Genomic DNA, 24,031 nt, shown 5'->3' on the forward strand with positions numbered 1-24,031 from the left:
AGAAATAATCACACATCACTGTGTAAGTTTAAGGCATACAGCATTGTGGTTTGTTTTGCATATATTGTGAAATGATTACCACAATAGCTTTGGCTAACATGCATCTTCTCATATAGGTACAATAAAAAGAAAGGAAAGAAGAAAAAACAAAAAAAAGTGTTCTCCTTATGATGAGAACTCTTAGGATTTACTCTCTCAACAACTTTCCTATATATCACACAGCAGTGTTAGCTACAGTCATCATGTTGTACCTTATACCTCAGTACTTAATTTACTTTATAGCTGGAAATGTGTACCTTTTGACCACCTTCCTCCAATTCCCTTCCTCCACCCTCCACCTCTGATAACCACAAATCTGATCTTTTTTTCTATGAGTTTGTTGTTGTTTAGATTCTGCATATAAGTGAGGCCATATGGTACTTGTCTTCCTCTGTCTGACTTATTTCACCTAGTATAATGCTTTCAAAGTTTATCCATGTCATCACAAATGGGAGAATTTCCTTATCTTTTTTATGGCTGAATAATAAGGAATAGTAATATTTTAAAGAGCTCTATGACAATGAGCAATTCTGAGAACCAGCAGTATAGTAAAACAAAACAAAAAAACAAACAAATCCCAGCATCAAGATACCAATCTTTGTACTAAAATAACCAATTACTGCTAAGGTTACAAGAGAATAAAATAGATACTAGGTTTTAATGATACTCATGAAGGGGTCTTAAATCTCTGGCTAAGAATCAATACATTAAACATGAAGAAGAAAGCTTTCACATCTTTGTCCAACTTTGAAAAGTTCTGGTTTATGGCTAAGTTAATTAACCAAGTTGGCTGAATTAACAGCAGGAGATCAGTAAGAAGGATATTGTGATCTTCTAGTTTACAGATGATAGCTTATCATGAATTTGGTATGCTTATGAAAATTAGAAGCAGATGGCCCAACATAAATTTCAAGCAGGTTGACACATAATGTAAAAACCTGGAGTTTGTAATCAGAAGACCTAGGCTTGAGTCTCAGCTCTGCCACTGTGTGACCTTAGGCAAGTCACTTAACCTAAGCTTCAACTTCCTTAACAATGAATGAAGGTCACATGAGATATTGTATGTAAAAAGTACTTTGTAAAATGTAAAGCATTTTTCAAATGTTCATTATTAATGTCATAACTGATCAGGACATAAATATTTATCATTTGGTCTATGCAATCCAAGACAATGAGAGAGGAATTCTATTCACAGCAGGGAGGAGTTGACTGACTATACATCTTATTTCCATAGGAGTTCTATGAAAGAGTCTATTATTAATTTTTTGATTTACTAATTTATCCAATGCTTGTGTAGTACTAGGTGTCAAGTACAGTTTTAAGCACTTTACAAACAACTCATTTTAACTTCCTAACAAGCTCATGAGGTAGATACTGTTGCTATCATTTTACAAATAAGGAAACAGAGGTACTGAGTTTAGAATTTGCCCAAGCTCATGTAATTAGTAAGTGACAGAGTTGGGGTTCATACACAGGCCATCAAGCTCCAGAATTCATGGGCTCAACCACTATAAAATTTTATTTCACTAAAAGGCAATTCTGTTAGGGCACCTAGGTGGCTCAGTCAGTTAAGGGTCTGCCTTTGGCTCACATCGTGATCTCAGGGTCCTGGGTCAAGCCCTGTGTCAGGCCCCCTACTCAGTGGGGAATCTACTTCTCCCGCTCCCTCTGCCCCTCCCTCCTGCTCGTGCTCTCTCTCGCTCAGATAAATAAATAAAATCTTAAAAAAAAAGGCAATTCTGTTGCACAAGTCTCAAAGATGGTGTTATGAAGAGGCTTGTAGCCCATATCCTAAGAAATAGAGGGTATTGAAAATAACAGAGACCTGTCATCTGGTACTTTCTGTATCAGGTCATGTTTATATTTCTTAGGAAAATTTTTTCTATGATTATTAATCAGTAGTTGAAAACTTAATCACCATCGAACATGTAGTTAAACATTCAATTTTATGTTACATATATTTTATCATAATTTTTAGAAAGAATCAAAAACTCAAATTTGTTTATTGCAATAGCTTAAAGAATTTTACATATTCTGCTTTCAAGTTGTAGACTTTTAAAAAAGATTTATTTATTTATAATAAATAAATTATTTATTTATATGAGAGAGAGCGAGCAGGAAGGAGGAGCAGAGAGAAGGGGAGAGAGAGAACCCCAAGCAGACGCCCCACTGAGTGTGGAGCCCAGTGTGGGGCTCAATCCCAGGACCCTGAGATCATGACCTGAGCCGAAATCAAGAGTTGGACACTCAACCAACTGAGCCACCCAGGTGCTCCTCAAGCTATACTTTTTATTTTGCAAAACTAAGTATATTGTTAAGTCTGTAGCAAGAGAGCTGTTGTAAACACTGCTACATAAAATGACAGTATTAGTAATGAATTATTAGTAATAAAGTACTACTAATACATTGATGAAACAGAGCACATGAAGCAAAGTGAACACGGAGTCAATGGATAATTTTTAAGGCCTGTGCTTATCTAAAGTGTGGCTATCTCCCATTGCTCTGGCCAGGCTGTCTGTTACAGCTAGGGACATTCAACAGGACTGGGAGGATGGGTTTAAATCAGCCATGAAAATAAGCATGTGCTTATTTGTCCTGAGCCTTAAAAATGTCAGGATTGGCCTAATGGATTTTAAGCAAGAGTACATATGGTTTTCAAGACCTGGACCTAAAGAAAAGTTACTTGGCTGCTACTTTCTACTCCACATTTGCTTGTTTTTTATGGAATATGTGTTTATGGGGAAACAATTGTTGTATTTATTATAGACAGGTGCTCAGATTCTGTTTCACAACAGAATTATAAGAGCAAGTGGGAATTCTAGGAGAAGAGGATGGTTAAATATGTGGTGCAGAGTAAGTGCACATTTTGGGAGCTAAACAAAATGGTAAGGAAGTGGTAATTCTGAAATTTATTTTCAAAGTTAGTTTAGTCGGTATTGTTTAGGGTTTAGGGAGAATGGGTTTTGATTGAGTCCTGGATTGGTCTTGGCCTTTGGCTGGAAGATATGATACAATCAATCAATATGTGGGGGAATTAGAAAGAAATGAAAAAGAAAGTTAATAGATTAATTGTAGACTTTCGGCTATATGATTATGAGTTTTGGATTTCACTATTCGCTATGGAAAAATGTACCAAAAAGTTACTCCAGAACTATTTACTAATTTAAGAACCCTAACATAAAAGATTCATTTTAAGGTAGACTTACTCATAAGGGGTATGACTCTGAAGGCAATTTAGTGAGCTCTGTATTTTGACTTAAAAACAATGATCTGACTCTGGTTCCTTTAACAGAAACTAAACATTTCTAGAAAATTGAGAAAACCATATATTGGAATTTCTTAGAAAAGATTATTGCTGTTCCAGTGAAGAGTCAATACAAGAAACCTAGGTGATACTTAATACATTTTTCATGCATTTGATGATGGGAAAGGTAGCCACCTGTTCCGTCCTTTATAAGGCTGAGTATAAAGTTGGCCATATTACTTGGGTTTGGACTTTTAAACTTCAGTAGAAGTTCACAGCTATCTAAATTCATAAGAGATGAAGTCGGGAGATGACAGAGGTGAATTCAAGAATTTATTTGGAGCAGCCAAGTCAGCATACATAAATGTGAGTGAATCAAAAAGCGGAATAGAGATAGGGAAAGAAACTGGTCTCATTCAGTTGCAAAGAACATGAAAGATAATATTTCCTATTCTCCTTCTAAATTCCATCAAACAAATCCAAAGTACTCTCAAGGCATTGCTGATATGGGGGACTATTCACTCACCAAGGAGTCAGATTAAGAAGGCTCTAACTTATCTCCTGCTTTCAATAGTTCAGAGAACTTCTGTTTACGCTAACCTAGAAAAGCACTGCAGCAATGGTTTTTTTCAGTCATGTACTAAAGAATCAAAGGATACGATGATCAACTAGCTTTATTTCCTCCCATTGCCAGGAGCATCATGTTGGTTGATGGAAAACACTAAAATTATATCATTTTCACATATGATCTTAATCAAAAGATAAGATATTATTCTCCATCTTATTGTTCTTGGTATCTTTTTGTAGATGTGGGTTTCTAGGGAAAGGCAATAAATAATTTAAATGTATACTTCACCTGTAGTTTCAATGAATAACATCAACTAATGTCTATTAAGAGTCTACTATAGTGACTACACTTATCGTGGTGAGCACTAAGTACTGTATAAAATTGTCAAATCACTATGCTGTCCACCTGAAACTAATATAACATCATATGTCAACTATACTTCAAATAATAATAATTTAAAAGGAGCCTATTATATGACAAGCAGTATGCCAAATGCTTTGCATGTATTATCTCAGTTAACCCTTACAATATCTTTATGAGGCAGATACTATTATAACCCCCATTTTAAAGAGAGGCATGTGGGGTTTATAAAGATTAAGTGACTTGCCTGAGGTTAATCATCTGGTAAGTAGCAGAGCCAACCTTCAAACCCAAAGAGCATGGTTCTAGAGCCTGCCTTATTAACTACTATGACAACTTAATTTTTTTTTTTTCCTAATATACATTACTATAGAAGTTTTCTTGGCATATTTGTCACAAGTAAGGTCACAGTTGCAGAAACATGTTCTAATTTCCTTAACCATTCTCCAGGCCAAAAACTAAAGCATGTGTAGAAAACAAGCAAACAAACAAAAAATCTTAATCCAATAATACCAAATTTACAGCAAATTTTATATCAAATATGGCACTTGTACAGTAGAAACTGACTGAAAGTTTGATAGCTATACAGATTATTTGCCAGCAGGAACGTGGTACAAAAGCATATATATACAGATAGTTCCTAACTTATGGTGGTCCTACTTACAATTTTTCAATTTTACAATGGTGCAAAAGTGATACACATTCAGCAGAAACCATACTTCAGATTTTGAATTGGAATCTTTTCCTGAGCTAGCAATATGTAGTTGATACTCTCTCATGCTGCTGGGCAGTGGTAGCAAGCCATAGCTCCCAGTCAGCCCACAATCACGGGGTAAACAACCCGTACACTGCCAACCTTTTTGTACCCATACAACTATGCTTTTTTCACTTTCAGTACAGTATTTGATTAAATGCAATATTCAATGCTTTATTATCAACTAGACTTTGTATCAGATGACTTTGCCCAACTTTGCTAATATAAGTGTTCTAAGAATATTTAAAGTAGGCTACACTAAACTATGAAGTTTAATAGGTTAGGTGTATTAAATGCATTTTTGAGTCATGGTGTTTTCAACTTATTATAACTTTATCAGAATGTAACCACATTGTAAGATGAGGAAGATATATATCTTGCAAATGTAGTTTTCCACTGAGTTGGCTCAACAGATTTGTATCCAGTTTCACTCCATTACTCTAAGAGGGAAACACTGCCTGATGATCTAGTTATAAACTAATTTCCTAATCCTTATTACAAGTTACAGTCTTAGAATTTGGATCATAAAGAGCAAAACTCTTGCTCAAATAAATGTTAATCCAGATGCACTTGTTATGACTATTGCAAATGTAATTTGAAAATATCAAGAGTTCTGCTTGTCACTAGTCCTCCAAAAGGGAAAATCAAGGGACAAATAAAGAGCAAGTCTGCCAGAGACTGCCATGATTCAACACATATATTAGAATTAAAGGTAAGAATTTTCCTCATTTTGTAGGTGCAAGTCTGGGAAAACATTCAACAATAAATTAGACCACTGAGTATGAATAAGCAAATTGGCATGGTATAGAAAAAGAAATAACTTGGACTTTGGAGTTAGACATAATAACTCTAATCATTATTTCATCATTTGGTGGCTGATTGACCTTGGGCTAGATAAGCAGCCTGAATCTCAGTTTCTTCTTATATATGTAAAAATAGTGACAATGCCTATCTTCATGGAGTTGCTGTAAAACTTTAAAAATTATATGAAAAGGATCTACCCAACTCGTGGCCTAAGGCAGAGACTCACTATATCATTGCTGCTTGTAGGCTCTTTTAGCTGTTGGAGTCATCATACTGCATGCTGACATCAGAGCCCTTTGCTGGAGGATATTTACTAGACCAAATTTATGCTCAATAAATTGATCATCAGTTGGTAATTTCTACTCATATGTTTACCACTATACAGCAAATAAACAAACTTATTAGTAAGTTAATATAGGATAACAAGTTGTACTATCACTTCTATTTACAGGCTGGAAGAGTTAGAGTAATGTGATTTCAGTCATTTGGCCAAATTCTCAAGGGTACTAAAATTTCAGAATGGTTCTTCTAAAGATACAAGTTACAAAGAACTGTGACATCTTCAGTGCCATCATTAGTGTATCTTTTGGAATAATCCCAGGGGTTTAACACAAGGTCTATATCTTCTTCACACTGCTTGTCTGTTATCTGGTGGGGAGGGGGAGGTGGTTTGCTGAGAGTAGTCACTGAGGGATCCAGGCTGAGAGAGGAGCAAATCAACATTCCAAACATTATCAGTCACAGTGCCACAGGGAAAGACTGAACTCTGGAGGATGTTGCACTGCACACATTTACGTGCTCAAAGAGGTGGCATTCATCAATTCCACACAACTCACTGGCCCCACCCCACCACAAGTATCGAATGTGCAATTCTACTTTGTAACAGGAAGGAAGGGACCTGAAAAATTCTGGTGAACACTTTCATTGACTCCTCTAATTAGGAAGCAGAATGGTAGGAGCTACAGAAGCTCAACTTTAGCAATATGGCATTGCTTCCTGTTTATCTCCCCGGAAAATACAGGCAACTCCATAACACAATGGGTAAATACTCAAATGACATCTGGAGCCCAAAGAGATGGTTGCATACCTACAGGTATATCCTACATACAGTAGTAAGCAGACTACTAAAATATACAGCCAAAAAAATCCACTCATATCATTGACAAAATAAACCCCTAAATTTTACCACAAGAGCATCACAGCATCAGGGGTGAAGTATCTACTTTTCTTGGCAACCTGAAAAACTTTTAGAAAAGTGTAGGCCAAGCAATCATTGGTTGGAGTACATTACTTATGTCCAAGAAAAATTATAATGACTCTATACAACCAATAAGACAGATGATCAACTTCAACATACTAAAAATATTAAGTTCAAATTATATATCAGCTTTATCAGCAATATCTATAAATTATACATAATGTTGAATGACAGGAATGACCTTAAAGCTGTGTTCAATGAAACAGATCATTATTGGGTTTGACATGTGAATGTATGGCAGTAAGCATAATTTCCAGGCAAACCAAAGTGAAAGACTAAGCAAAGAAGAAGGCAACAGGAAACAGTAAGTCATAACTACAGTTATATTACTACACTAGTTATATTACTACACTAGATAAAGCAACTCTGATGCCTCAAGTTGAGAAAATTTAGTGTGTGGTTCTTATTCTCTGGCCTGCACATTAGATTCATTTGACAAAATTACTGAGGCCTGGCCCTACTCCAAGAGATTCTAATCTAACTGATTCACTAGACTGGAGCCCAGGCATTACCATGTTCTTGTTGCTATTGTCTTTTTGTTGTTATTTTGTAAAGCTTTCTAATGCATAGCCAGACTTAAGAAATTAAGTTAAACTAAGTCATGTAATTTAACAAGCTAAAAAATAAACTCACATATAATGGGTTCTGCAGACAGGTATCTGCTAAATATAAAAGAACAGCATTTGTGCTAGCGGGGAAATAATTATTTTCCATGCAACAACACTTAAAAAAATAGCCATCCAGGGGGAGGGGATAAGATGGTGGAGGAGTAGGGGACCCTATTCCAACCGGTCCCTGGAATTGAGCTGGATATCTATGAGACCACTCTGAACATCCACGAAATTAGCCTGAGATGTAAGAAGATAGATCTGGATCTCTACAAACAGGATATCACAGGTGGCTGGTTTTGAGGTATGAAGCAGGTAGCCATGATTCCGAGGGCAGATATCAGAGGATAAATGGAAGGGGGAGGGAGCTGAGCTGTGGGGATCCTACACCGCTGGTGACTGATAGCCTCCTGCGCTGGGGACCTGGCACAGACTCACAGACCGGTAGCGATGGGGAAAGGACTTTAGGGCAGTCCCCCAGACGGGAACCCTGAGTGGTAGGGCTGAGCCGATGAACTAGGGGTGGCTGGTGGTTTTAGAAGTACAAAGGGCAGAGACAAACCCGACCTGGAGGCAAGGACTGGGAGTGCTGCAGAGGGGCGCACAACCTAGGATGCTGCAGTTTATAGCAGCACAGAGAGAAACGGAGATAGTGTGGCCTGGAGAGATCACTGAAGAACAGACTATGATCTCTCTGCTCTGAGGCAGAGGGTTGGAAACGGTCTCTTCTGCTCTGACTCTCGGAAGAGACATGGAAAGCCACCAGGGAAAGCTGCCAGAGAACAAAATCCCCCCAAAACAGGTTTTCACTGAGCCCATCCCCCATTACAGGGAGCAGGGCAACTCTGCCCAAACAGGGTTGCCTGAGTAAAAGTGCGGCAGGCCCTTCCCCCAAAAGACAAGCTGGGAGAACAAGAGGCCGGCAACCCTAAGGTCCCTATAATACAGGTGCATCTTGCTTGGGTTCTGGTAAAAAATTTGGACTCTGTACATTCCCTCAACCATCCCTCAACAGAATGACTAGGAGAAGGAACCCCCCCAAATAGGAAAGACTCAGAGACTGTGATTACCTCTGCCACGGATTTACAAATGGATTGGATACAGATATAACCAAGATGTCAGAGATGGAATTCAGGGTAGCAATTGTGAAGAAAATGGCTAGAATGGAGAAATCAATTAATGGCAACATAGAGTCTCTAAGGGCAGAAATGAAAGCTGAATTGGCAGAACTTAAAAATGCTATCAATGAGATCCAATCTAATCTAGATAATCTAACAGCTAGGGTAAGCGAGGCAGAAGAACGAATTAGTGATCTAGAAGACCAATTAATAGACAAGAAGGAAAAAGAGGAGACCAGGGAAAAACAACTCAAAATCCATGAAAATAGAATCAGAGAAATAAGTGACACCATGAAACATTCCAATGTCAGAATTATTGGGATCCCTGAGGGGGTGGAGAGAGAGAGGACTAGAAGATATATTTGAGCAAATCGTAGATGAGAACTTCCCTAATCTGGGGAATGAAACAAACATTCATGTCCTAGAGGCAGAGAGGACCGCTCCCAAGATCAAGGAACACAGGCCAACGCCCTGGCATGTAATAGCAAAACTCGCAAATCTTAGAACCAAGGAAACCATCTTAAGGGCAGTTAGGGGGAAGAAATTCCTTACATACAGAGGGAGGAACATCAGAATAACATCACACCTATCCACAGAGACCTGGAAAGCCAGAAAGGGCTGGAAAGACATATTCAGGGTACTAAATGAGAAGAACATGCAGCCAAGAATACTTTATCCGGCAAGGTTGTCATTTAGAATGGATGGAGAGATGCAGAGCTTCCAAGACTGGCAGAAACTGAAAGAATATGTGCACTAAGCTGGCCCTGCAAGAAATATTAAGGGGGGTTCTATAAAAGGAGAAAGACCTCAAGAGTGACAACAGAAATTTACAATCTACAAAAACAAGGTCTTCACAGGCAAAATGATGACAATAAATTCATATCTTTCAATAATCACTCTCAACATGAATGGCCTAAATGCTCCCATAAACTGGCACAGGGTTGCAGACTGGATAAAAAGACAGGACCCACCCATATACTGTCTACAAGAGACTCATTTTGAACCTAAAGATACATCCAGACTGAAAGTGAAGGGACGGAGTTCCATCTTCCATGCCAATGGACCTCAGAAGAAAGCTGGGGTAGGAATTCTTATATCAGACAAATTAGATTTTAAGCTAAACACTGTAGTTAAGAGACACAGAAGGACACTATATCATTCTTAAAGGGTCTATCCAATGAGAAGATCTAACAATTGTAAATATCTATGCCCCCAACATCCATCTACATAACTGTTAACCAAAAAAGAGTCATATTGATAACAATATGTTAATTGTAGGAGACCTCAATACTCCCCTCTCAGCAAGAGACAGATCATCTAAGCAGAAAATCAACAAAGAAACAAGAGCTTTGAATGACACATGAGACCAGATGGACATCATAGATATATACAGAACATTCCACCCTAAAACAACAGAATACTCATTCTTCTCAAGAGCACATGGAACTTTCTCCAGAAGAGACCACATACTGGGTCAAAAATCAGGTCTCAACCGATATCAAAAGACTGAGATTATTCCCTGTATATTCTCAGACCATAATACTTTAAAACTGGAACTCAATCACAAGAAAAAATTTGGAAGAAATTCAAACACTTGGAAGCTAAAGACCACTCTGCTCAAGAATGTTTGGGTCAACCAGGAAATCAAAGAACTTAAACAATTCACGGAAACCCATGAGAATGAAAACACATTGGTCCAAAACTTATGGGATACTGTGGAGGCAGTCCTAAGGGGGAATACATAGCCATCCAAGCCTCACTCAAAAAAACAGAAAAATCCTGAATTTACCAACTAACTTTACACCTTAAAGAACGAGAGAAAAAGCAACAAATGATTCCTAAGCCACGCATTAGAAGAGAAATAATTAAGACTACAGCAGAGATCAGTGAATTAGAAACCAGAAACACAGTAGATCAGATCAACAAAACCAGAAGCTGGTTCTTTGAAAGAATTAATAAGATCGATAAACCACTGGCCAGAATTATCCAAAAGAAAAGAGAAAGGACCCAAATTAATAAAATTATGAATGAAAGGGGAGAGATCACAACACCAAGGAAATAGAAACAATTATTAGAAATTATTATCAACAAATATATGCCAATAAATTAAGCAACCTGGAAGAAATGGATGCCTTCCAGGAAACCTATAAACTCCCAAGACTGAAACAGGAAGAAACTAACAACCTGAAAAGGCCAATAACCAGTAACGAGATTGAAGCAGTGATCAAAAACCTCCCAAAAAACAAGAGTCCAGGGCCTGATGGATTCCCTGGGGAATTCTATCAAACATTCAAAGAAGAAATAATACCTATCCTCCTGAAGCTGTTTCAAAAAATAGAAACAGAAGGAAAGTTTCCAGACTCATTCTATGAGGCCAGCATTACCTTAATCCCCAAAACCAGGCAAAGACCCCATCAAAAAGGAGAATTTCAGACCGATATCCCTGATGAATATGGATTCCAAAATTCTCAACAAAATCCTAGCTAATAGGATCCAACAATACATTAAAAGGATCATCCACCACGACCAAGTGGGATTTATCCCCAGGATGCAAGGGTGGTGTAACATTCGCAAGTAAATCAATGTGATAGAACACATTAATAAGAGGAGAGAGAAGAACCATATGGTCCTCCCAATTGATGCAGAAAAAGCATTTTCCAAAATACAACATCCTTTCCTGATTAAAACTCTTCAGAGTATAGGGATAGAGGGAACATTCCTCAAGTTCATAAAATCCATCTATGAAAAACCCACAGCGAATATGATCCTCAGTGGGGAAAAGCTGAGAGCATTTCCCTTAAGATCAGGAACATGACAAAGATGCCCACTCTTGCCACTATTGTTCATCATAGTACTAGAAGTCCTAGCAACAGCAATCAGACAACAAAAAGAAATAAAAGGTATTCAAACTGGCAAAGAAGACATCAAACTTTCTCTCTTCACAGATGACATACTTTATGTGGAAAATCCAAAAGACTCCACCCTCAAATTACTAGAACTCATATAGCAATTCAGTAATGTGGCAGGATACAAAATCAATGCACAGAAATCAGTTGCTTTCTTATACACTAACAATGCAACTGTAGAAAGAGAAATTAGAGAAATGATTCCATTTACAATAGCACCAAAAACCATAAGATACCTCGGAATAAACCTAACCAAAGAGGGAAAGGATCTATACTCTAGGAACTACAGAACACTCATGAAAGAAATTGAAGAAGACACAAAAAGATGGACAAACATTCCATGCTCATGGATTGGAAGAATAAACATTGTTAAAATGTATACACTACCCAGAGTAATCTATACCTTAAATGCTATCCCAATCAAAGTTCCAATGACATTTTTCAAAGTGCTGGAACAAACAATCCTAAAATTTGTATGGAATTAGAAAAGACCCCGAATCGCCAGGGAAATGTTGAAAAAGAAAAACAAAGCTGGGGGCATCACGTGGCCCAATTTCAAGCTATATTACAAAGCAGTGATCACCAGGACAGCATGGTACTGGCACAAAAACAGACATATAGACCAATGGAACAGAATAGAGAGCCCAGATATGGACCCTCAACTCTATGGTCAAATAATCTTCGACAAAGCAGGAAACAATATGAAATGGAAAAAAGACAGTCTCTTCAATAAATGGTGGTGGGAAAATTGGACAGCTATATACAGAAGAATGAAACTCGACCATTCTCTAACACCATACACAAAGATAAATTCAAAATGGATGAAAGACCTCAAAGTGTGACAGGAATCCATCAAAATCCTAGAGGAGAACATAGGCAGTAACCTCTTTGACACTGGCCACAGCAACTTCTTTCAAGATGCATCTCCAAAGGCTAGTGAAACAATAGCAAAAATGAACTTTTGGGACTTCGTCAAGATAAAAATCTTCCGCACAGCAAAGGAAACAGTCAACAAAACAGACAGGCAACCCAAAGAATGGGAGAAGATATTTGCAAATGACACTACAGATAAAGGGCTGGTATCCAAGATCTATAAAGAACTTCTCAAACTCAACACCCAAAAAACAAATAATCAAGTCAAAAAATGACAGAAGATATGAACAGACACTTCTCCAAAGACATACAAATGGCTAACAGACACATGAAAAAATGTTCATCATCATTAGCCATCAGGGAAATTCAAATCAAAACCACATTGAGATACCACCTTACACCATTTAGAATGGCAAAAATGGATAAGGCAAGAAACAACAAATGTTGGAGAGGTTGTGGAGAAAGGGGAACCCTCTTACACTGTTGGTGGGAATGGAAGTTGGTACAGCCACTTTGGAAAACAGTGTGGAGGTGCCTCAAAAAATTAAAAATAGAGCTACCCTATGACCCAGCAATTGCACTCCTGGGTATTTACCCCAAAGACACAGATGTAGTGAAAAGAAGGGCCATATGCACCACAATGTTCATAGCAGCAATGTCTGCAAGAGCCAAACTGTGGGAAGAGCCAAGATGCCCTTCAACAGATGAATGGATAAAGAAGATGTGGTCCATATATACAATGGAATATTACTCAGCCATCAGAAAGGATGACTACCCAACTTTTACATCAACATGGATCGGACTGGAGGAGATGATGCTAAGTGAAATAAGTCAAGCAGAGTAAGTCAATTATCATATGGTTTCACTTATTTGTGGAACATAAGGAATAGCATGGAGGACAGTAGGAGAAGGAAGGGAAAAATGAAAGGGGGGAAATTGGAGGGGGACATGAACTATGAGAGACTATGGACTCTGAGAAACAAACCGAGGGTTTTAGAGGGGAGGGGGGTGGGGGGATGGGTTAGCCCAGTGATGGGTATTAAAGAGGGCACGTACTGCATGGAGCACTGGGTGTTATACAGAAACAATGAATCATGGAACACTACATCAAAAACTAATGATGTATTGTATGGTGACTAACATAACATAATAAAATAAAATAATATTTAAAAAATAGCCATCCAGCACATGTTCACATCTATTTTCTTTAAGGAAGGGGGAGATTTCAGCTGTCTTTATAGCTACTGATTTTTTAGTAAATGAAAAAATAAAATGTATGAATAAACTAATACAAATTACAAATACACAACTAAATATCACCTTCAACTTTTTTCTAAACTATATCCCAGTGTATCTATGAGAAGTTTTATTTATTGTGGAAAACCTTATCATCTGTACCAATCAATAGACAGTGACAGCTCTGTCATGCTTTCAACAATAAAATTAGTAAGTCAGTGGTCCTATAAATATATCAACCAGGGGAAAGTGACTATTCAAAAAAAAAGCTTGGCAAACATGAAGTAAAAGTTAAAATTTTCATAATCTAACACTAAAAAGGTGTTTCATTTTCTCATAAATGCAAATAATATCTTTCTAGGATAACATATTTTTCTCCCACCTTAACATATACACTGTAAAATATACATAGTCCATATGCAGTGAAAACTCTAAAATAGTTAGTCATCTATTAAACTAAGCTTACACAAATTAGGATAAAATGATATTGAAATAATGTATGAAGTAAGATTTAGTTGATTAAAGCAGTGAAAGTTATAAATGCCTATCATTCTTTGCTAGTTTTAGAAAAAGAGAACAACAATCTGTGCAATGCACATCTCTCCTCCACTTCTAGAAAAACCTTTAAGAAAGTCCACATTGTCTACATACATTAATTTTTGTGTGAGTGATCTTTTTTCATGGGGGAAGGGGATGTGAACTTAATAACCAGATCAATGTACTACAGTGTAGAGACAGCATTTGAGGATATGGGAGTTCTGGCGCAGAGAGGGGCATTAAAAGATTAAATTTTGGGGAAGTCTAGGCAAGGGAACTGTAGGTTGGGGTTGCTACTATCTCCATCTCTCAGAGACAGGAAAATCTCAGCTATCCCTGGATAATACATATTTTGAAATTATTCTTTTTTAATCAGTTTCTCATATGTAAAATTTTTGACCATTTTTCTATCTTGGCTGGCAGTATTGCTGAGTCAACCTTCTTCCTTTCTGTTTCCTGAGTAGATTGGGGCAATGAGGCATCAATATGAGTCTCCCCTTCTCTGTAAGTGCAGATCCTTAGATAGGCAGAAGTGGGGAATCAGAGCACAGAGGGACAACCTGGCATGTGCCAGCTGAATTTGAGGTAGAAGGGTATTAACAGTTCATCCTAAAATGAAGAGACCCACAGAGAAAGGCACCCATATTAGATCACCTCCAAGGTAGCAAGTAAAGAAAAAAGACAGATAAAAAGAGTAAGGGACAAAGAAAGTGCCTGTAGGAAAGGTACCCTGAATGACAACAGAGGAGAGATCCTGCCCCAGAGCTTGTGAGCACCCAGTGGGTTATCCATCCAGAGCACCTGGTTGGCTGGGAGAGTAGGGGAAGGAAGAGGGGAAACAAATATTTTTTTCTGTCCCATCCTCACATTAGGGATCTGCTTAATTTAAGCAGCCCCGAATCGATGACCTTTGCAAGAATTTCTAAGTTTACTTTAATGCTTTCAGAAGGTTAAAAACTATGGCTTCAGATGCTTGAGTTTGGCTTTCTTTTGCATCAGATTTGGTCTGTGTCCTTGGGACTAACGGTATGCTCACTGGAATCATCAGACTACTTAAATTAATCCTGACAGAATTCAAATCCTGAGAAATATAGTTGAGACAATTTAAAAAGTCACTTCTAGTTTTTACTTATATTTAAATATAATTTCTTAAGAATGCCTTGCTTTTTATCCTATTGTCAGATCTCTAAGATTCTAACGTCCGCTTCATGAGAAGCTAACAGGTTTCCCTGTCCTTTAGGAAAGGGGAGAAGGGCACAGAAAGGAGAACAATTCTTCCTGTTTTCTGTGGTTGCCAGCAGAACTGCCTAGGAACACATCCAAAATATCAGAGCAGAGAAGGTCCCTCACATTAAGAAGAATGGCTCACAACTACCATGAAATGAATGTATGTATTTTATTCTATACTTAAATATTTTTATTAAAATGGTCTTCCCTTCCAGTTGCTTTCAAGTTGAATAGAAAAAGATACTGCTTATGCCAAAGATATAGCAAAAGCCCATTTTAAAGTACCTCAAATTTACACAGATTTACTTATACTGTGGATTAAATGGTGTGTCTTAAATGTACATACACTTACATGTACTTACAAATGAAAGCATGGTTTGCTGATGAAAAGTTTCAATATTAGAATACAAACACAGATAATTGAATTGATTTATGACTAAACCAAACCATGGAAATAAGTCCAGTTCACCTATTCTCATTAACCTGAGAATCCAGTCTACTTATTAGTTGTAATGTGTGATTTAAAGTTTAAAAAGAGTAAAAAAGATACTGAAGGAGTTAGTATAATGAAATATTCTCTTTGAAATTTGAAAATCTCGTGCATTCCATAATTAATTTTCCCTGTGAGCTAGGCCTACAACTTAAAAGTCTTCTCAAGGGAATTTTTAAAAACTACCAAATGATAATCTTAAAATTGTTTCAAAAGGCAATTATATAAAGTCTTCAGTTGATTTATACTATATCGCCATTAGGAAAATAAAATTTAAAACTACCCTACTTTCCACACTTCGAGAAAATTTGTTTAAAAATACAAATATTCAATTTTAAACAAATAGTATATACTGTTTCATTTATATAAATATAAAAGTAAATAATTATATATCTTTTAGGTTCTGAAACAAAAATGGCCATAACTAAAAACAAGTGCAAGGAGAATAAAGGTTTGATGTTACTGTACGTACCTTTAATGTGATACTATAATGTCCAACAAATGTTGCATTTATCCATGATCTTGAATGGGGATCACCCAGGAATTCTACGTGATATTGTTCAACATTTCCATCCAGGTCGTAGATCACATATTTCCCTTTAAAAGGATCTGGGCGAAGTATCCCCGGCCAACTTCCAAAAGAAAGTATTTTTAATTATTTTGATGCTTTAAAAAAGGCAGAAATCAATACATCTGTCATAATTATATACCAAATTTTCTCCTTTGAATTTTAATAACTCAGAAAACTTAAACATATTCATACTTGTATCCTTTAAAAGTAGGATATTCATTTGATACAAGTAATCAGTTGTATCTTTGTAAATACAGAAAGCTTTGGAAAAGTCACATATTTAAGATAAACATAAAACATAAGGAGAAAGAATTAAAGACAAAAGAATGATCTCTAGGATCTGGAAGAGATATTTAGACACTGCTAATAGGAAAGATAAGATTCATGGCAGGTTTAAATCAACTCTAACCAATAAGAATGCTTATTACTTGGCTGCAGAGACGGAGCCGAGGCGCGGGCTCTCAGCTCGCGGTGGCCATAAACTGTGATCCGCGGCCCAGTCGGGTCACTGCTCCTCCAGCAGGGACCCAACAAGCAGCAGAGCAGGGGAGACTACCCTTCCTCCCCTGGGAGGAGCAGCGCAGGGATCTGCTGGGTTTGGAGACTCCACACGGGGTCGGGTGCCAGAGATAGAAACACTTGGTCACAGGCCGGGTGAGCACGGAGTGCGGCCAGAGACCGGGGAGACGGGAGTGATTGCTTTTCTCTGGGGGCGCACTGAGGAGTGGGCCCGAGTTCTCAGCTCCTCCAGGCGGAGATTGGGAGGACACCATTTTCACTCTCATTCTCTAAAGCTGTACCAAGAGCTTGCAGGGAACAAAAGCTCCCGAGAGCAAACCCAAGCAGATTGCTTAGCCCGGATTCACAAGGGCGGGGCAATTCCGCCTCAGGCAAAGACATTTGGGAACCACAGCAACAGGCCCCTCCCCCAGAAGATCAGCACGAACAGCCAGCCAAGACCAAGTTTACCGATCAAGGAGAATGGGAGAACTCCAGCGCTAGGGGAACACTGCACATAGAATTCATGGCTTTTTTACCATGATTCATTAGTTTTTCAAAGTTAATTTTTTAACTGTTTTTTTCTTGAATTTTTCTTTTTCCCTTTTTCAACCATCTTATCAATCCCTTTTAAAAAATTTTTTTATTTTTCATTTTTAGAGTCATATTCTATCCCTTCTTAGTAGTTACACTTATTTTTGGCATATATATATATAAGTTGTTCTACAGTTTCTTCTAAGAGATCAAAATATAGCCTAAATCTCTAGTGTATGGCTTTGTTCCAGTCTCCTGCCTGCTCACATTCTCTCCCTTTTTTTATTTTTTAAATCTTCTTCTTTCTTTTTTCAAACAACTTCTTATCAATTCTTTTTATAAAATTTTTTATAATTTTCATCTTTACAGTCATCTTCCATCCTTTCATTGTATCAACCCTTATTTTGTACATATATGTCTTTCTTTCTTTACAATTTTAGGAGGCACTATCTTCTGACAGACCAAAATACACACAGAATCTAGTGTGTGGCACTGATCTATGCACTAGCCAGATCATATGTGATCATATTGTTTTTTTTTTGTTTTGTTCTGTTTTTGTTTGTTTTTATCTTTTTCTTCTTCTTTTTTTTTCTCTTTCTTCTTTCTTTCCCTTTCTTTTCCCCTGGTTTCAGGTCTTTTCTGATTTGTTTAGAGTATATTTTCTGGGGACGTTGTTAACCTGTTAGCATTTTATTCTCTCATTCATCTATTCTCCTCGGGACAAAATGATAAGACAAAAGAAATCACCTCAGCAAAAAGAACAAGAGGTAGTATCGTCTGCCAGGGACCTACTCAAAACGGACATTAGTACAATGTCGGACCTAGAGTTCAGAATCATGACTTTAAAGATACTAGCTGGGCTTGAAAAAAGCATGGAAGTTATCAGAGACACCCTTTCTGGAGAAATAAAAGAACTAAAATCTAACCAAGTCGAAATCAAAAAGGCTATTGATGAGGTGCAATCAAAAATGGGGGCACTAACTGCTAGGATAAATGAGGCAGAAGACAATCAGCGATATAGAAGACCAAATGATGGAAAATAAAGAGGCTGAGAAAAAGAGAGAGAAACAACTACAGGATCACGAGGGCAGAATTCGAGAGATAAGCGATACGATAAGAGGAAACAACATTAGAATAATTGGGATCCCAGAAGAAGAAGAAAGACAGAGAGGGGCAGAAGGTATATTGGAGCAAATTATAACAGAGAACTTCCCTAATGTGGGGAAGGAAACAGGCATCAAAATCCAGGAGGCACAGAGAACTCCTCTCAAAATAAAAAAAAATAGGTAAACACCCCGACATATAATAGTAAAACTTACAAGTCTCAGAGACAAAGAGAAAATATTTTTTTTTTAAGATTTTATTTATTTTTTAACAGAGAGAGAAAGACAGCGAGAGAGGGAACACAAGCAGGGAGAGTGGGGAGGGAGAAGTAGGCTTCCCGCTGAGCAGGAAGCCTGATGTGGGACTCGATCCCAGGACCCTGGGATCATGACCTGAGCCAAAGGCAAACGCTTAACAACTGAGCTACCCAGGCGCCCTGACAAAGAGAAAATCTTGAAAGCAGCTTGGGAGAAGAGATATGTAAGCTATAAAGGTAGAAACATTAGATTGGCAACAGACCTATCCACAGAGACCTGGCAGGCCAGAAAGGACTGGCATGATATCTTCAGAGCACTAAACGAGAAAAATATGCAGCCAAGAATACTATATCCAGCTAGGCTGTCATTGAAAATTGAAGGAGAGACAAAAAAATTCCAGGACAAACAAAAACTAAAGGAATTTGCAAACACGAAACCAGCCCTCCAAGAAATACTGAAAGGGGTCCTCTAAGCAAAGAGAGAGCCTAAAAGCAGCATAGACCAGAAAGGAACACAGACAACAGACAGTAACAGTCACCTTATAGGCAATACAATGGCACTAAAATCATACCTTTCAATAGTTACCCTGAATGTAAATGGGCTAACTGCCCCAATCAAAAGACACAGGCTATCAGATTGGATTAAAAAACAAGACCCATCGATATGCTGTCTGCAAGAGACTCTTTTTAGACCCAAAGACACCCCCAGATTGAAAGTGAGGGGGTGGAAAACCATTTACCATGCTAATGGACACCAAAAGAAAGCTGGGGTAGCAATCCTTATATCAGACAAATTAGATTTTAAAACAAGCCCGTAATAAGAGATGAGGAAGGACACTATATCCTACTTAAAGGGTCTATCCACCAAGAATATCTAACAATTTTAAATATCTATGCCCCTAACAGGGGAGCAGCCAATTATATAAGGCAATTAATAACAAAAGCGAAGAAACACATTGAAAACAATACAATAATAGTGGGGGACTTTAACACCACCCTGACTGAAATGGACAGATCATCTAAGCAAAAGATCAACAAGGAAATAAAGACTTTAAATGACACACTGGACCAAATGGACTTAACAGACATATTCAGAACATTCCATCCCAAAGCAATGGAATACACATTCTTCTCTAGTGCCCATGGAACATTCTCCAGAATAGATCACATCCTAGGTCACAAATAAGGTCTCAACTGCTATCAAAAGATTGGGATTCTTCCCTGCATATTTTCAGACCACAGTACTTTGAAACTAGAACTCAATCACAAGAGGAAAGTCGGAAAGAACTCAAATACATGGAGGCTAAAGAGCATCCTACTAAAGAATGAATGGGTCAACCAGGAAATTAAAGAAGAATTAAAAAAATTCATGGAAACCAATGAAAATGAAAACACAACTGTTCAAAATCTTTGGGATACAGCAAAGGCAGTCCTAAGAGGAAAGTATACAGCAATACAAGCCTTTCTCAAGAAACAAGAAAGGTCTCAAATACACAACCTAACCCTACACCTAAAGGAGCTGGAGAAAGAACAGCAAAGAAAGCCTAAACCCAGCAGGAGAAGAGAAATAATAAAGATCAGAGCAGAAATCAATGAACTAGAAACCAAAAGAACAGTAGAACAGATCAACGAAACTAGGAGCTGGTTCTTTGAAAGAATTAACAAGATTGATAAACCCCTGGCCAGACTTATCAAAAAGAAAAGAGAAATGACCCAAATCAACAAAATCATGAATGAAAGAGGAGAGATCCCAACCAACACCAAAGCAATACAAACAATTATAAGAACATATTATGAGCAACTCTATGTCAGCATATTAGATAATCTGGAAGAAATGGATACATGCCTAGAGATGTATCAACTACCAAAATTGAACCAGGAAGAAATAGAAAACCTGAACAGACCTATAACCATGAAGGAAATTGAAGCAGTCATCAAAAATCTCCCAACAAACAAAAGCCCAGGCCAGATGGCTTCCCAGGGGAATTCTACCAAACATTTAAAGAAGAATTAATACCGATTCTTCTGAAACTGTTCCAAAAAATAGAAATGAAAGGAAAACTTCCAAACTCATTTTAGGAGGCCACCATTACCTTGATCCCAAAATCAGACAAAGACCCCATTAAAAAGGAGAATTACAGACCAATATCCTTGATGAACATGGATGCAAAAATTCTCACCAAAATACTAGCCAATAGGATCCAACAGTACATTACAAGGATTATTCACCATGACGAAGTGGGATTTATCCCTGGGCTGCAAGGTTGGTTCAACATCCGCAAATCAATCAACGTGATACAATACATTAACAAAAGAAAGAACAAGAGTCATATGATCCTCTCAATAGATGCAGAAAAAGCATTTGACAAAGTACAGCATCCTTTCTTGATGAAAACTCTTCAGAGTATAGGGATAGAGGGTACATACCTCAATATCATAAAAGCCATCTATGAAAAACCTACACCGAATATCATTCTCAATGGGGAAAAGCTGAGAGCTTTCCCCCTAAGGTCAGGAACGTGGCAGGGATGTCCACTATCACCACTGCTATTCAACATAGTATGAGAAGTCCTAGCCACAGCAATCAGACACCAAAAAGAAATCAAAGGCATCCAAATCGGCAAAGAGGAAGTCAAACTCTCACTCTTTGCAGATGATATGATACTGTATGTGGAAAACCCAAAAGACTCCACCCCAAAACTGCTAGAACTCATACAGGAATTCAGTAAAGTGGCAGGATATAAAATCAATGCACAGAAATCAGTGGCATTCCTATACACCACCAACAAGACAGAAGAGAGACAAATTAAGGAGTCGATCCCATTTACAATGGCACCCAAAACCATAAGATACCTAGGAATAAATTTAACCAAAGAGGCAAAGGATCTGTACTCAGAAAACTATAAAATACTCATGAAAGAAATTGAGGAAGGCACAAAGAAATAGAAAAATGTTCCATGATCATGGATTGGAAGAACAAACATTGTGAAGATGTCAGTGCTACCTAGAGCAATCTACACATTCAACGCAATCCCCATCAAAATACCATGCACTTTTTTCAAAGAAATGGAACAAATAATCCTAAAATTTGTATGGAACTAGAAGAGACCCCGCATAGCCAGAGGAATGTTGAAAAAGAAAAGTAAAGCTGGTGGCATCACAATTCCGGACTTCCAGCTCTATTACAAAGCTGTCATCATCAAGACAGTATGGTACTGGCACAAAAACAGACACATAGATCAATGGAACAGAATCGAGAGCCCAGAAATGGACCCTCAATTCTATGGTCAACTCATCTTTGACAAAGCAGGAAAGAATGTCCAATGGAAAAAAGACAGTCTCTTCAACAAATAGTTTTGGGAAAATTGGACAGCCACATGCAGAAGAATGAAACTGGACCATTTCCTTACACCACGCACAAAAATAGACTCCAAATGGTTGAAAGACCTAAACGTGAGACAGGAGTCCATCAAAATCCTAAAGGAGAACACAGGCAGCAACCTCTTCGACCTCAGCCGCAGCAACTTCTTCCTAGGAACATCGCCAAAGGCAAGGGAAGCCAGGGCAAAAATGAACTATTGGGATTGCATCAAGATAAAAAGCTTTTGCACAACAAAAGAAACAGTCAACAAAACCAAAAGACAGCCGACAGAATGGGAGAAAATATTTGCAAATGACATACCAGATAAAGGGCTAGTATCCAAAATCTATAAAAAACTTATCAAACTCAACACCCAAAGAACAAATAATCCAATCAAGAAATGGGCAGAAGACATGAACAGACATCTTTCCAAAGAAGACATCCAAATGGCCAACAGACACATGAAAAAGTGCTCAACATCGCTCGGCATCAGGGAAATCCAAATCAAAACCTCAATGAGATACCACCTCACACCAGTCAGAATGGCTAAAATTAACAAGTCAGGAAACGACAGATGTTGGCGGGGATGTGGAGAAAGGGGACCCCTCCTACACTGTTGGTGGGAATGCAAGCTGGTGCAACCACTCTGGAAAACAGTATGGAGGTTCCTCAAAAAGCTGAAAATAAAGCTACCATACGATCCAGCAATTGCACTAGTGGGTATTTACCACAAAGATACAAATGTAGGGATCCGAAGGGGTATGTGCACCCCAATGTTTATAGCAGCAATGTCCACAATAGCCAAACTGTGGAAAGAGCCAAGATGTCCATCGACAGATGAATGGATAAAGAAGAGGTGGTATATATACACAAAGGAATATTATGCAGCCATCAAAAGGAATGAGATCTTGCCATTTGCAACGACGTGGATAGAACTGGAGATTGTTATGCTGAGTGAAATAAGTCAATCAGAGAAAGACATGTATCATATGACCTCACTGATATAAGGAATTCTTAATCTCAGGAAACAAACTGAGGGTTGCTGGAGTGGTGGGGGGTGGGAGGGATGGGGTGGCTGGGTGATAGACATTGGGGAGGGTATGTGCTATGGTGAGCGCTGTGAATTGTGCAAGACTGTTGAATCACAGATCTGTACCTCTGAAACAAATAGTGCAACATATATTAAGAAAAAAGAAAAAGAAGAAGATAGCAGGAGGGGAAGAATGAAGAGGAGTAAGTCGGAGGGGGAAACGAACCATGAGAGACGATGGACTCTGAAAAACAAACTGAGGGTTCTAGAAGGGATGGGGGTGGGGGGATGGGTTAGCCTGGTGATGGGTATTAAAGAGGGCACGTTCTGCGTGGAGCACTGGGTGTTATGCACAAGCAATGGATCATGGCATGGAACACTACATCAAAAACTAATGATGTAATGTATGGTGATTAACATAACAATAAAAATAAAAAAGAATGCTTATTACTAAAATATTAATCCACTGAGCTTCTGACGGAGTATGAGAGCGCTGGCATTTCCTGAGCTAGGGCTGCCAAAGGGGTACTTTGGTAGCACAGGCTGTGATAACACTGGAGAGTCTAACTACTGCGGAACAAGCCAAAATAGAGCTCAACAGTTCTATATTGCCCCTTCCCCCCATCTGCTCCACTGGAAGGAGACCAAATTTCTA

General features: G+C 38.1%; 1 protein-coding gene across 7 annotated transcripts in view; it reads right to left on the bottom strand.

Moving 5' to 3' along the window:
• The window catches only part of ZCWPW2 (zinc finger CW-type and PWWP domain containing 2), a 139,223-nt gene that overhangs the window by 57,471 nt on the left and 57,721 nt on the right, over nucleotides 1–24,031 (bottom strand). For all 7 annotated transcript variants that reach the window (XM_027582886.2, XM_027582881.2, XM_027582883.2 and 4 more), the window contains one exon: nucleotides 16,495–16,654. In XM_027582886.2, the coding sequence (XP_027438687.1) occupies nucleotides 16,495–16,654 (160 nt within the window). The remainder of the gene's footprint in view (nucleotides 1–16,494; nucleotides 16,655–24,031) is intronic.

This window comes from Zalophus californianus, chromosome 1 (genome assembly GCF_009762305.2).
Source record: "Zalophus californianus isolate mZalCal1 chromosome 1, mZalCal1.pri.v2, whole genome shotgun sequence".
NCBI lineage: Eukaryota > Metazoa > Chordata > Mammalia > Carnivora > Otariidae > Zalophus > Zalophus californianus.